The sequence below is a fragment of the Taudactylus pleione genome, unplaced genomic scaffold (genome assembly GCF_031769625.1).
Source record: "Taudactylus pleione unplaced genomic scaffold, aTauple2 ptg000524l, whole genome shotgun sequence".
NCBI lineage: Eukaryota > Metazoa > Chordata > Amphibia > Anura > Myobatrachidae > Taudactylus > Taudactylus pleione.
The window spans coordinates 1479321-1495313 of NW_028284926.1; the positions used below are offsets into that span (position 1 = coordinate 1479321).

The window sequence follows — 15993 nt, forward strand, 5'->3', positions numbered from 1 at the left end:
ATATATATTAGAGAGAGAGAGAGAGACACCCAGAGTGTGTTTTTGCATCCTGAGTCCATAGTCCCCCTTGTACAATCAATAGTTCCCACACCCCAGTGGAAATAGCCCCACCCAGCTCCCTCCATGGGAAATGATCCCCCGCGCAGTATTGCCCCACCTACAGGCACCTAATGGTATAAGATCCCAGCAGCAGATCCCCCACCCCCAGGTGATGGTGATGATTTATTATGATAGTTTTTAGAAATGGAGATGTTGCCCATAGCAACCAATTAGATTTTACTAGCATCTTCTAGATCAGGCCTGGCCAACCTGTGGCTCTCCAGCTGTTGTGAAACTACAAGTCCCAGCATGCCCTGCAACAGTTTTAGTATTCCCCAATAGCAAAACTGTAGCAAGGCACGCTGGGACTTGTAGTTTCACAACAGCTTGAGAGCCACAGGTTGGCCAGGCCTGTTCTAGATGATAATAGCTAGAATCTGATTGGTTGCTACTCCACTTCTAAAAGCTCTCACTTTAGTAATTATACCCCCCTCCCCCCCCAGGGTCGTTGCGTTCCCTCTGTGTATTCGTGAGCTAAAGTGAGAAGCAGGACTCCGACAAAATGGCGCCTGAGTTGAAGACACCGGAGGAGCACACGGTTTTGCTCTGCTGCTGGTTTCTCATCCAGTTATCTCCTCTTCCGTTGTTTCGATAAAGCTTTACCCGTGAGCGAGCTCCTCCTTTCCCCCCCAGCCGGCAGCCATGGCGGAGTACGACCTGACAACCCGCATCGCGCACTTTCTGGACCGGCACCTGGTCTTCCCGCTGCTGGAGTTCCTGTCCGTGAAGGAGGTGCGGGGGCCGGGGGAGCAGAGGGAGGGGAGGGCTGCGGCCTGGTGGTGCACGTGGGGACAGAGAGTGTGGGGCAGCCGCATGCATGGTGCTGGGATCCCCCATAGGCCCTGCTGGAGGGAGCCCCTACGCTGGTCCCGGCCTTGGCAAGGACTTTTGGCTCAGTAGACTTTTTGCATCAGCAAGAAACCAGCTCTCCAGCTGCTGTGGGACTAAAAGTCCCAGCACTACCTCCCAGCCAGCTGGCCAGTTTCGGGAGCAGGGAGGGGGGGCATGTCAGTATTAAAATACTTGGAGGGGATTCCATTGTCTTTTGCGTGGCAGCAGACATTCAATTGTTGCTCCGATCGGGCGCGAGTACCACGGGCGTCTAGGTTTCTGCTGGTGTCCTGAGGTGGCGAGCCCAAGTCTGCGGAAAGTCTGTCTTTTGGGTGCCCAAACTGCATTTTCGGGGGCAGGGCGCCCGGTAGTTTAGCCGCTTTATGGGCCGAATGCAATTGTTTCAACCCCCCTTTACGCCTGACGGCGCTATTCAATTGTTGCTCCTGTCAGCCGCGATCACCTGCTGGCAGAGGCATGTCAGCTGGCAACCCCCTGGGGGTGATTGCCAGCTGAAATGGGTGAAGTGAACCGTTTTGATGTCCAAACAACACTTTTTGCGAACGTTCTACGCGGATAAACCCGACCTCTTTGGGCGCAACTGGCACGTAGATCTGCATCTATTGAATAGCGCCCTGTGATCTTGCGGCACTCAAAAGGGACGGCAGTATTCAATTGTCTTAGCGCGCCTGATGTGTCCAGCGCTAAAAGTAATGGGTGCCCAAAACATCTGAATGCACATGTTGGGTTCGCTGACGGCATGTTTGAATATTCCTATTATCACATGATTCCTCTGTACACCCCGTGAGCGTTGTCTTCATGCCGTGATCTTCTCTCTGCAGATTTACAATGAGAAGGAGCTGCTCCATGGCAAGCTGGACTTGCTTAGTGATACCAACATGGTGGACTTTGCGATGGACGTGTATAAAAATCTCTACCCTGACAAGGAGATCCCTCATGGTAATTTTTTCTACCCTTCAGTCTAACTCATTACATAGTGCTGATCCACAGTAGTGACGGAGAGGGGTATGGTTAGACCATGCCTCCTGCCGTACTGGGCAATATCGTGCCAGTATCTCTTGATTGGTATTCTTATAAGAATGTAGTGTTCTTTCTAAAGGGGCCTATCATTAGCAGATACATTTCTGAGAGATGAAAGACCAAAGATATCCCTTGAAAGTTCCAGTGGTTGTGCTGAACGATATCGGTCATGTATATGACAGATTTTGGCAAACGATGAACGATATCGTATGACATCATTCAGGGAGTGGATTTCTCTCTCCATTGCTTTGTAGCTGCTGCTAATATCTTTCGTCGTTTACCGCATATAAACTGCACAATATTTCTAATCTCTGGCAGCGATATGCAATAATTAACCAACATGTTGGAGAGATGCAAGATGAAATTTATCGGTTTGGGAGTGCGCATCTGTCATCGTTCAGGGCCTATCCATAGCAGATAAATTGAACGGTAGAACGATATATCGTTCAATTTATCTACTAATGTATAGGCTCCGTAACACCCTGCACCTGTCACAACCCATGCAGTTCCCCTTTCCTGCCTTGGGTGTCGCTGTTGGCTCTGGTTCTTTGATCACACTCATCTGATGCAACAAACTGCTGAGATACACACCAGAGTGTACTGGAAGCACAAGGGAAGAGAGCGACACCCCAGGCAGGGGAGAGGTACTGCACGGGTCGTGACAGGTGCAGAGTGAACCGTAACAGTGGTACAATAACTTTTGTTTTCCACCCAGTATTAAAATGTGCCAGCGTTTGATGTTCTCATCTGTCCTCACGTATATGTTATTTACCTTTTTTTTGTTGTTGTTGTATTTAATCCTTTGCTCTAAAGCCCCTTTTGAGTTTGCTGCTGATGCTATAGCAGTGACCCACAATTTACCCTGTCACATCTTATCCCCTAATGTTGGCACCTTCTGATTTATCGTGTATCTGTGAACCCCATTATCGTACAAATTTTAATTTTGCTTCGCTCGCTTAAATGTTGAGCTCACAAATTAGCTTATAACAGCGGTTCTCAAACTCGGTCCTCAGGACCCGACACACGTTCACATTTTTCCAGGTCACCCAACAGGTGCACAGGTGTGTTCATTACTCACTGACACATTTTAAAACATCCACAGGTAGAGCTGATTTGTTTAACTCGTGGTTCTGTGCAGAGACTTGGAAAACCTGCTCTGTTTGGGGTCCTGAGGATGAAGTGTGAGAACCTGTGGCGTATAGCCATGTACTTGTTTACGCCTGTACTTTAGTGTTACGTAGTGCTGTTGTGCCTCATCAGCCCGTTGTGCGTAACGTGGGTGATTTCTCTACAGCGCTGAGGGAGAAGAGAACCACCGTGGTGGCACAACTGAAACAACTTCAGGCAGAAACCGAGCCCATAGTGAAGATGTTCGAAGATCCCGAAACAACCCGACAGATGCAGTCTACTAGGTATGGTTTGGGGACGTCACCGTTGTTTTTGCTTATGTTTCTGAACATGGTGCAAGTGAGAGACTGTTGGTGAAATGTGACCGCGACCAGCTCCATACATAGTATAAAATAAAGTCCCTGTTTAGGGCTAATCTAGAGAACCACTGGATGGAATTTGATGCAGTTGAGCCATTAATGTATGACAAAGGGGAGCTGAGCAGTGATGATTTTAGTGAAGCAAGTCAATGAAAAACGTCTGTCCGAGCACTTTCTTGGCTTACGCTGCCTGAACCGTTAAAGGTATATCACGATGGACTTTATTTTATACCATGTAGAGCAGTGGTGTCAAACTCTGGCCCTCCAGCTGCAGTGGAACTACACAGCCTAGCATGCAGTGCCACAGTTTTGCTATTAGGGCATGCTAAAACTGTGGCAGGGCATCCTGGGATATGTAGTCCCACAAAAGCTGAAGGGCCTGAGTTTGACACCACTGATGTAGAGATTTATACGTATTATCCGGTTTCTCCAGAAAAATTGATGTAAGCCCCGATTACTGATACACAATTTCAGTTTTACCCCCCTCTTTTTATTTGTTCCTATTTCATTTATGTGAAAAACGATTATTTAATTTCAAACGAGTCCAATTCCTGGTCAGTCTGCTTTGACATGACAATGAATAAAGGTCAGGGACAGACACTTTACATGGAGACTGTTTTTCTCGTGGACAAACTTGAAGTGGCCCTTTTTACGTGTCATCAAAAGTAAATCTTTTCGTGTTGACTTCAGGAGGAAAAACACCGAATGTCTACAAGGCAATCTTATAAGACCTCGATTTAAAAATAAAAAAGACTGTTGCCGTAAATTCAAACTTGCTCCCGTGCAAAGCCGGGGCGGGTCGCTAGTTATGAATAAACTGCAGTGCCACTTATCCTGTAGGGTTCAATGAGCCCCATTTGCAAGCGCTGGTTGAGCGATGTATGCAGCATTCCCCACCGATACTTATCTCTGTGTGAGCGATGTATACAGCCATTAGGCTGGATGAATTAGGATTGCAGTGATTTTTACCAAACTATTGTGTTAGAACAGATTGAGTTACACTTTAGTGAATCTGACATGGTAAAGATATTTAAGCAAGAAGCTATCGCATGTGATAATGGTCTGCTCTTTGGTAGAGCTGTGCTGGGACCATGGGTTCCTTTGTGACCAGGGCCCAGTGTGTGTGGCGTTTTCATTGGGGGCCTTTCCTCCCACAGTGCAAAAAACATACCAGACTGTGGGCCTCGCAAACTGGTCGATGGTGGCCCAGTGCGCACGCACGAGCGCAAAAGCGCTCGCTCCAGGACTCACTACAATAGGGGCGGCTGTCGATGTTGATCGACAGCTCGTCCCACTTTGTAGGCGTGGCGGGGGGTGGCTTCACAAACAGTCGTTCCCATACGAAGGCTTGCTGTTTGTGGGCGGCCCCACTGACATCACCAGTGATGTCAGTGGGAGAGCTTCCGGCTCTATCAGAGCCATAAGCTCTCTGGGGCTTGCGGCCACGAGACCCTACCACAAGGGTCTCGTCGCAAGCCCGATGGTTTTGACTATCATCATGGCTGCTCGCAATAGCTGTGGGTGGTAACCCACAGCTATGTGAGCGGCCAAGAGGCCGCAACTAAAAAAAACTAGCGCCCGCCCTGATTCAGAGCGAGTGCTCGCTTTTTGCGAGCGCCTCTGAATCAGGCCCTGTGTGCGGGAGAGAATTTAGTCTGAGCTCCATTGACACAAGAACTGATGTGAATTGATAAAAACTGTTCTATTTAAAGAGTGATGTTACTGAAAGTTAATAGCACTGTATGACAAATTAATACTTTTAATTTGTTTCCTTTCTAAAAATAGTCATACATTACTAATTTGAGGTCAAGAAAAACTAAAATGATTTCAGAATGTTTTTACTAGCTCTATTTTTCGAGCTACACTACTTGCACTATACTGTATGTACATTAGTAATATAGTCAGTGAAAAGCTATTATAAAATCTGATATTTTCTTGATGGAAAATAAATAAGTTTTAAATCAATCACAAATTAGAACACAAAACGAAACAAACACACAGCATAGGAAACAAACATACAGCATAGGAAAGTACTATGTAATATAGTGGCCTATACATGGGGGTGCTTTCTCTTTGCTTGTCGCTTGTACTCCTCCTCTGGGGCGTCTCTTGTCACTGTCACCTACCCTGATATCTTTGTTCCATTCCTGAAATGTCTTGGTGGAATCGCTCCCTATGCTGTCACTCAGTGCACCACAGTTATCCTGTGTGGGTAATCCCGTGAATCGCATATATTTGAATAGGGGAGGGGACAAATAACCGATTCATTTAATTCTGTCATTAGGCCCCGTCCGCGCAGATTGCTGGTAAGATTCTCTCCATTCTGCCCACTTCGCTAGGAATACCCCTACATCGTCATAAATGGGCTATATCTCGGAACTCAGAGCTGAGAGTTTTAAATGTCATATTCACTATTTGGATGCTGAAATCAATTAGAAGTAACTATTTTCACATCGGAAACATTTTCATTGTTGTGCAGTGTAAGTTTTCTCTTGTTTTCTTTTTGTCCTGGAAAGGACCGATGGGGAGTTGTATGATGCGGACGGCTCCAACGTTATTTGTCTGGACCTGCTTTACTGCTGGATCACGGTGAAGCATGACCAGCTGCATGTCAATATGAGCGAGCATTAAATCGCCTACTGGCGATCTGCGCTCTCCCAGTGTTGGCTCTCCTCTTCGGGGCTGAAGTTTTTGCCTGCGCTGTACCGCTTGTGTGTTTGCCTGCGGCTAATAATAAAAAAACAAAACGTAATTTTATTTTGTATGCACAATTCATTCCAACAGCCAGGGGGAGGGCAGAGTCAGCGAGGCAACGACCGCTGTCAGAACAGTCAGTGCCACTGATCGTCCATACATTTACCTTGCATGTCAGTGCTTCTATCTTGAAGATAGTATTCAGCTCGCGTCCCTGCATTTCTACCTACAGGAAAGGAGTAACTGCAGACTTAACGTGCGCAGTTACCGGTTTCCCCCCTACCCGCCCCTTCATATCTCTCCCCCAGAAGTCCGTGTGGCGTAATAATTCCTATGTTCTGTGTAGAGCTTCCAGTATATTATCTGGCCCCCTTCAAACATTTTAACCTAAAGGGATCCACCTGCAGTTCTGATACTTGTAACTACAGTCTCTTGCAGTAATTGTCTTCATGTAATTAGTACTGGCCAGTGTGTGCTTTAATGAGGATGTGGAAATTGTTTCTTCTGTGTAATTATCTCCAAATGTTTGTTTCTTTAGTAACTTATTAAAGGTTATAGGAGATCGTCTGCCTTTCATGGCTCACAGCCTGCAGCGTTCAGCGACTTAATAACATTGGGGGCGCTGTACGTGGTGTAATCTAGTTGCCTTTATCTTCTGTTATTTAACAGCTCTTAAAGATTCTTTTGGGTTTCCTTATTTCTAATACAATGAACAACTGGTCTGCGTAATCTTACCCGTGGCATATTGACCAGTATGGGCTAATACAGGGCTGTTTTTAGTTACACTTTACAATCAGTCCAATTTTAAACTGCTCCTAAATTAGTTGAGAAAATATTTGTACTTTATTTGTCTTCTATCCAGTTGGGGGACACCCAGGAGTTAACGTCTTTTTTAAGCAGCGCAGGCTCTTCCTCCTCGTACCCCATCTGATGCCCTGGAAGTCAGTTTTTTGCTTGGTGCCTTGGGTAGCCAGTCTCATGGCAGCAAACGCCGCAGGCGGTAGGGGCAAAGTTCTTTCTGTGCAACCGTTAGACCACCAGGGACACGGGGGAAACATTATTAGATTGCAAGTCCCTGGGGTTGGCCAGAAGAGGGTAGTGGAGGCTTCCCCTGTTCTCTCCAACCTCCCCCCTTTGGCTGGAAAGTTTCAGTTTTGGTTTGGAAAGGGAATCCCCTTCCCATCAGTTTCTGTATAGGAGGATCATCCCATTGCCTCGGTTTTGTTACTTTTTTGGTATGATTTTTACCAGCATGGTTTCCTGCGTAAATTATGTATGCGGTACAACAGTAATCGAAGGTCAACATCATTATTTTTCTCCACTATGAAACTGAGGGCCTGATTCACAAGCAGGTCGATGGCCGGGCAGTGCGCATGCGAGCCCCGGAGCGAGAAATCACTCCCTCTGGGGCTCGCAACAAAACGGGGTGGCCGTCGATGTTGATCGACAGCTCGCCCCGTTTTGTAGCTGGCCAAACGGAGGCGTTCCCGAAGGAACGCCTGCCATTTGAGGGCAGTCCTACTGACCTCACTCGTGATGTCAGTAGTTGAGCTTCCTGCTCTATTAGAGCAGGAAGCTCACTGGGGCTTGCGGAAACGAGACCCTACCACAAGGGTCTCGTCGCAAGCCAGATGGTCGGTGGTCACCCACAGCTTAGTGAGCGGCTAGGAGGCCGTTTAAATAAAAAAAAAAAAGAAAAAGCGGGCGCCCTGTTTCCGAGCGAGCGATCGCTTTTTGTGTGAGTACCATGCTGATCATCTTCTTCTTCCTCCTTTTTTTTTTTTTTTTGTGGTAGTAATGATAACTGGGAAATCTAATGTTGATTTAACCTAGCTTATTTTTTTTTGTTCCAAAAACGTGCACTTTTGTTGAAACTTGAAACTTAAGGCAGCTAAAGTAATTTTTGGTTTGGAGTTTTTGATTCTGGAGGAAAAGTTACCTTAGGGGTCCAAATTTCTGGTGATTCTTTAATAAACACCCGTGATACTTCTAATAAACTGGAATAAATAAGCCCTTTTGGTAGACAGCTTCAGCAATATTAATTTTTCAATGTATTAAATGAACGGGCAGACAGTCGAGATATTTAGCAGAAATAGTTTTTTTTTTTTTTTTTTTTTTTTACATACTCTCGTTAACTAAGACATTTTCGTAAAAACCTCAGATTGGTGGTGGAGACACTTGGTTGGACTGACCTGGACTGACCCGTTAGGTGTGTATTATAACTTACTACTGAGTACTTTAAGTCAGTTTTGGTGTTTACTATGATCCTTAATAGATCAGGTTGTTTTTATTATCTGTGTGGTCTGATTATTGCGTCAGCTTAAAGTGCGTCTGCATCACATGACTGCCTACATTGTTTAGTCTGTTTAGAAGTTTTTCTCTCACTGTGCTACTTGTGTATATTTGTAGTCACTACACTGTACTTGGGGCTTACAGCAATTTACTTCCACTAGACCACTACTTGTTTTATTTGTGGTCTGTCAGTTCATTGCTCTTGCCCCCCACCCACACACACATCACTTACAGCATGATTCAATTCAACGCGAATTAAATGGCGCCAGGAAGGAGCTCCTGGAGCTATTCAATTCAGCACGTGGTTATGTCTGAGAGTGCTCATTCTTGCGCCTTAAACATGGTGTTTAGTTGCGAGAACAGTGCGCCCAATTGAATATCTCCGAGAGCTCATTCCCGGCACTATTCAATTTGCGTTGAATTGAATCGAGCCCTTAGCTTGCATACTGCTATTATTTACAGAGACTGTCTTCCAAGGATACCTCCGCTAAGGCTTCCGGGAGAGGGGTTCTCCTGTGCTGTGCATTTATATCTGCAAAGCCTGTATATAAATATGTTCATTCTCCGCTCAGGATCACACTAGCTTTTGTGACCAGTGTTCTGCAAAGGCACAGAACGAGTGTATCAAAGGGGTAACCCCTGCGTGGGTCCCCTCCTTGTCACTTGCCGTGTGTGAGGTGGCAACTCGGCTAGCAGCTTCCGGGACGGGCCCGCCCTCAACGGCTTCTGGTGGACTCCAACTGTCCGATTCTCAGCTTGCCTTTGGAGAACAACAGAGCCTCTAGTGAACAGTTTGGGTTCAAGGGTTGTCCCTTTTCAGTCCAGGGCTTGGGTTAAGTGTCCAGCTCTCTACATCGGATGCTGGAACCCTCGGCTAAACGCAAGGCACCCCGAAGGGTTAGTTCTACACCTCTCAATTCAGGTTATTATTCCCAGTCTGGCAACTCTTCGGAAGAGGGTGAGTTATCGCGGAGATCGGAGGTGGCTTCCACTTCAGCTCATGACTAGCACATAGCTCAAGTTGACGTTGATGCTTTGGTTAAAGCGGTTAGATCTGCTTCACTGATGAAGGATTCAAATGCTTTTTCGGCTTTTGAAGTGCCCCTTGTCAACCTAAAGAAAGCCACTGGTTTTTCCCCCTTCTGCTCCGCTGGAGGATATTTTGGCGGAAGCCTGATCGCATCCTAATACAAAATTTTTGGTATCCAAATGGATCTGGTCATTTTATCCACTTTCTCTGAGAGAGTCAAAAACGTGGGAATCGCCTTCCCCAGTGGATGCCTACATTACTCTGGGGAGGGGAAGTTTGGTTGACTTCACCAACAGTGTGTCCTCTCTCAAGAGCCCCACTGACAGGAAGTTAGGAAACTTTCTTAAATCCATTTTTATTAATTCCGGGGCTGCCTTACGCCGATCTCTCACTTTGGCATGGGTTGCCAAAGCCCTTGGTTGCTGTGCAGGTTCCCTTGAGAAGGGACTCCACTCGGAAGCTCGTCAATCGGACCTTTTTTTTCTTAGTGGACACCATCAGGGAGGCTGGATATTATTGGGCGAGGCCGCTATTGGTTTACAAATCTTTTCCTCTAGGCATCTGCTTTCTCTGTGGCAGCTAAACGGGTGCTATGGCTTTGCTCCTCTAGAGCAGACAACAAGTCCAAGAATGCTCTGGAGGCTTTCCCTATCTCTGGTGAATTTCTCTTTGGCATCAAACCACTTTCTTCCCTTGGCAGTTCTGAGGTCCTAAGGATTCTACTTTTGCCCGAAAGGCAAAGCAAGAGGTCAGCCCTCTTTTGGAGTTAAGTGATCTTCTTCCAAAAGCCTCATATCCAGAGGTCGTTGGGCCTGGTTCGGCCGCCCCCGAGCCCCTAAACCAGCCAATAAGTCTGCGGCATAACTGGGTGAGTCCCCAACTGGGATTTCAAAGTGTGGGCTGCTGTCTCCTGCGTTTCTCCAATGCCTGGCTGGAAACCATCTCTGAGATCCTGGGTAAGTGGCGTCGTGTCCCAGGATTGTTCTTTGACCTTTCAGGAACGCCCTCCAGTTCAGTTCTTTCTCACCAGGGTTGCTGGTCAATATCTGCAAGGCGATCGGCCTTCGGACCTCCATCAGGACTCTTGGCCTCCGATGTGATGGTTCCAGTTCTCCTTTCCCTGAGGGAGACATGTTTGTATTCAAATCTGTACATGGTTCAAAAACCAGATGGCTCTTTCCACCCCATTCTTAACCTGAAGAAACTCCACTAGTTTCTCAGGGTTCCCAGGTTCAAAATTGAGTCTCTTCGCTCAATCATGCAGGCCATGGAGCCAGGCGATTACACTGCCTCCTTGGACATTCACAACGCATACTTAAATGTACCTATCCCGGAGGATCATCTGGTTTCTCCGGTTCGCCATCTTGAGGGACCACTTCCAATTTCGGACTGTCGACTGCACCACGGGTGTTTGAAGATCATGGCTGTGATGGCGGCCGACCTTTATCGCCGAGTAATACGAATGCTACCTTACCTAGACCACCTTCTGTTAGCCCGGTCTCTGGACATTCTTTCCAAAGCAGTTGTTTCATTGACTACAGTCTGCTCACTACATAAACCTCACCCAGGGCATCACATTTGCGCATTTAAAACCGGCAAAAATTGTCCTTTCTTTACGCTGCTGGCATGGAGTTGCGCAAATGTAATCGATCACCCAACATGAACTGGTGACCAAATTTGGCAAGTCCAACTGTTAGGCATTTTGGTTAACTCCTGGATCACATTGGCATTTACTGCGGTACAGTCGTTGAGCCCACAGATCATCTATTCTTCTGCTGGGGACACACGTGTCAATAAATATATTGTTCGTTCGATGCACTCGCGATATATCGTTTGTCTATCGGTGCGTGTGTGCGACGTTCAGACAGATCAGGTCGGCCCTGCAGAACAGCCGATACCTGAAAGATATATCTCTGCCTCTGTATGGGTGACCCGCCGACCACCCGTACACTTGCTGCAGAGACTGTCGACATTATCACACCTGGGATGGCAATTTTAAATCCCGCCAAGTTGTGATGCCAGACCTATTGAGTGACCAATTGGTAAGTGTGTATAGCTTACCAACTGGCCGCTCTGATGTTGGAACGGTCTGCTGACCATCCTCTGTGTGTACCCAGCATTAAGGTGATGGTGGTACCAAGGTAATGACATGACTAGCAATTGCTGTGCCCTGGCATGCCAGTGCTGCCCACGTTTGTGTTCACAGCAGCAACTCTTACAATGTGCAAACAATGTTGATCCTCATGGAACCTTGGGCCAGTTTCATTGCGAATCACAGATGCGATTACACATGTAGGTCCATCGTGAAAATGTGCTAATGACTGCAGTCGTAATGATGTAGCAGGCCAACATAGACGCCCTCTTCCCCTTACCCACATCCGTAATACTTTGCAAATCTGCAAAAACATTGGTACCGTCCAGTAACATCGGAGCCTCACGCACAATTGCACAAGGTCAGACCTTACTCGGGAATTGCTAACCTTGTCGCACGCAGTGACTAATTTATGCATGTCCCTGTAACGGCGTTCAAACGCACTGGCATGCCTGCGTTTCGCCGAAGTCGCGCTCACTTCCTGTCAATAACTCTGCGATGGGTCTGCGTGGTCTCTCGGATCCCAGTGGAGCCTTTGCGCACCGCGAATGCATGCCTAGTACGCAACAATCTGACATCTGCGTGTGTAATGGCAATAGCGATCCGTGATAGATCAGGCCCAATGTTTGTTTTTGTTTTTTTATTATTTATTTTTTTATTATGCCCCTTTAAGTTGCTGAGAAGCTGGTTTATCATGATGCGCGGTGGCATTACTGGACATTGGAGTGCTGACTGTTAGTTATGTTTAATGACATTAAGTGGTGTCACTGTTTAAAGCCTGGCAGGGCGATGTTTTATGTAATGCAAGTCATCCCTCTCTGCCGCTGGGCATATAGAGGTTCCTGAAAGCTGTAAGTTGCTGGATTGTACCTTGTAAAGCTCACTAATGAGATTCTAGGCTTTTAGTGCGCACCAAAGCTAATTAGAGATGGCGGGAATTCCCAAATGGATAGACAAAAAGGAATTCAGAAGTTGGCTCTGGATTCGGAGAAGCGCGAGGAGATCATGTGACTGGATGGGCGCAGTCCAGCGGTTACGCCAATGTTTTCTTATAATGACGGCCTTTGCAGCCATGGTATAGAGACTCTCGCTACAGTGTGCAGTAGCTGTTTTATTGTATTTAGAATATTGGTGAACCCGTCTTGGGCAGAGACTCTGGTTTGGCCCATGGATCGTTCTAGAGCTGATTCTGAGTTGGAAGTGAAAGGGGAAATAAAAAAGAAACTTTGCACCTGGTCAAACCAATGCTGCAATGCAAGGAGAACAAATACAGTAACTTTGTTTTGTCCAGGTGCAGTTACTTGCTCGTTTTGCTTTGCTCCCAGCTCAAAATTTCCCCCCCTTGGGTGCACTTTAGCTATTAGTGATGGTGCAGTTCTTTGCACCATTGAGATTCATCTGGACCCTGCAGGGGTGGGCACTAAGCGTCCCTGCAGATGTTGAACTACACATCCCAGCATTCCTTGCAACAGTTTTAGCATGATCAAATAGTAAAATTGGCAGGTTGTATAGTTCTACAACCGCTGGGGGTGGGGTGGCGCTTATTGCCCACCCTAAGAGTGACCGTCACAATTCTTTTTACTGCTTGTTCCCATGACTTGGTAGCTACAGCTTTAGGCCCAGAATGGCAGCGCTAGCACGGCTTGGAAAGTAGCTTCTTACGTTCTGCGTTTATTTAGCCGCTTACTGTCAAATTTGTTATGTTTTTGTAACCTAGAAGACTGGGTATTCCAGGAAGGTTTCCTTGTGCTCATCTTCTCCATTACAGACCAATAACCTACAGATGTGTCCTCATAAACAATTACTGCATGCGTGCCAAACAGCCCCTCTCGCAGCATCGGGCCCCTAGCGAATCTGCTTGCGTGAGTCTTTCCATCTGAAAATGCTTCTGAGGCCCGTATTCAATTTGGAGCGAAAATTCCGTGGCCGGACTTTTTGCCGTCATCAGAGGTTTTGACGTCAAAGTTGTGTGGCGTGTCCCTGCTTATCCCCATATTCAATTCCAAATCAGCGAAAACGAAATCTGCAAAGTCCTGTAATTTTTGGGGAAATCAGCCTAAAACCCCCCATAAGATGCTCTGACATGGGACGTTTACTATGTGTACCCCCGAATAGCCCTGCTAAAGGTATGTGGGGTCTTTAAACGGTCCCAATAGGTGCTGTTTTGCATTTTTAAGGAGGTGGTGAAGAATAGCATTTAGGAGTGTTTTTTTTTGTTTTTGTTTTTTTTCTTATACAAAATAAGAAGTCTCATCAATTTTGGGGTACATGAAATATGGGTGCTAGCAGATTTTAAAGTTGCTAATATGAAGTTTTAAAAAAATGAGAAAAATCCACCTGCCTACTTGTAATCGAAAAAATACCTGTGGCATACTTTGGTACCCCCCCCCCTTGAGTATTTCGCTAGATTTAAAGCCTGTCCCCAAACGAAAGTACTGTGTTGGGGGTCTCCTAAGGTACTTAAAAAAAATAAAAAAAATTGACAGATTACTTTTAAGGAACTCTTCCACGAAGGCACATTTTCGGGCAAAAGAATGATCGCTTGGGACCTGGCATCTCGCTCATGCCAGGCACCTCGTGCCACATGGTGTATTGAGACTATAGACGTATAAGGACACATCTGTACATGTTAGAATTGGTCTTAAACAGCAGGACCCAAAGCACATGAAGCGTACTAGGATTTAATGACCAAACGCCTAGGAGACCATTACCAGAGCCTGACACTGTGTTTCTCTCTGCAGGGATGGCCGGATGCTGTTTGAACATCTCGCAGATAAACATGGGGTATGTATAACTCCTTCTGAATTCTGCGATGAGTGCTGTCCCATCTTCCCAAGCATAGGATGCAAGACATTCATAATGTATTCAGTACCGCAGTGTGACCAGGGGTCTGTGGCAGCAATAGTGTCTGCACGCGTCCGTCTGCCAAATGTGACTGCTGGACTACACGCTGATTACACACAGTATATGATATACAGTGTCTGTAATAGATTAGTGTGCGGCCAATTCGGTGCTCTAATATGTATAACAAAATATTAGGATGGGTTTCCTTTTGTGGGTCTGTTTTAGTTTGTTTTTCCAAGCCATTATTTGTATATGATGTCTGCTGGTATGTGTTTTTTCTGTGTTTTTATTTTTAATAGTGCAATCTGTGCTGGTGTGACGGCTAATGGTGCAATCTGTGCTGGTGTGAGGACTAATGGTGCAATCTGTGCTGGTGTGATGGCTAATGGTGCAATCTGTGCTGGTGTGAAAGCTAATGGTGCACTCTGTGCTGGTGTGATGGCTAATGGTGCATTATGTGCTGGTGTGATGGCTAATGGTGCACTCTGTGCTGGTGTGATGGCTAATGGTGCATTATGTGCTGGTGTGACGGCTAATGGTGCATTATGTGCTGGTGTGATGGCTAATGGTGCATTATGTGCTGGTGTGAGGACTAATGGTGCATTGTGCTGGTGTGATGGCTAATGGTGCATTATGTGCTGGTGTGACGGCTAATGGTGCAATCTGTGCTGGTGTGACGGCTAATGGTGCAATCTGTGCTGGTGTGACGGCTAATGGTGCATTGTGCTGGTGTGAGGACTAATGGTGCATTGTGCTGGTGTGACGGCTAATGGTGCAATCTGTGCTGGTGTGACGGCTAATGGTGCAATCTGTGCTGGTGTGAGGACTAATGGTGCAATCTGTGCTGGTGTGATGGCTAATGGTGCAATCTGTGCTGGTGTGAAAGCTAATGGTGCAATCTGTGCTGGTGTGATGGCTAATGGTGCATTATGTGCTGGTGTGATGGCTAATGGTGCACTCTGTGCTGGTGTGATGGCTAATGGTGCACTCTGTGCTGGTGTGATGGCTAATGGTGCATTATGTGCTGGTGTGATGGCTAATGGTGCATTATGTGCTGGTGTGATGGCTAATGGTGCATTATGTGCTGGTGTGATGGCTTTGTGTAAGCATGGGAGGTTCTCTGTAAGCACTTGTTGCTGTCTGTTCAATATACAGCTCTTACCAACTGCATCCATTTCATCTCCTTGTAGTTCCGGCAGGAATACCTGGACACGCTGTACCGATACGCTAAGTTCCAGTATGAGTGTGGCAACTATTCCGGAGCAGCAGAGTACCTGTACTTCTTCCGAGTTCTGGTGAGTTTGCTTCATTACTAGATTGTGTGTCTTTGTAAAGGTGTGAAAGAAATGAGGTTGGCGCATTACCCCTCCAGTGCGCCTTGTCGGTCAGGACAGTACACGGGAAATCTCGCCATATTGCAATTTGTATTTCAAGTGGTCAATGCAAAGAAAGTGTATTTTTGTGATTTAACTGTCTGCAGTCCCTTACAGCAACTTATAAAATGTTATCTCTTTGCATTAAAGCGACTGTTGTCCTATTTGTGTGTAGTGCATTGTAGAAGTGTCAAAGTTTTCTATTGCCCT

The 15993-nt window shown here is 46.4% G+C and overlaps 1 protein-coding gene across 1 annotated transcript in view; it reads left to right on the top strand.

The window, feature by feature from the left end:
- Positions 1-677: 677 nt before the first annotated feature.
- Positions 678-15993, top strand: part of EIF3E (eukaryotic translation initiation factor 3 subunit E) — a 59584-nt gene continuing 44268 nt past the window's right edge. The window contains exons 1-5 of the mRNA XM_088450793.1: positions 678-831; positions 1773-1890; positions 3266-3383; positions 14308-14350; positions 15601-15705. Coding sequence (XP_088306919.1) covers positions 742-831; positions 1773-1890; positions 3266-3383; positions 14308-14350; positions 15601-15705 — 474 coding nt within the window. The 5' untranslated portion in view covers positions 678-741. The remainder of the gene's footprint in view (positions 832-1772; positions 1891-3265; positions 3384-14307; positions 14351-15600; positions 15706-15993) is intronic.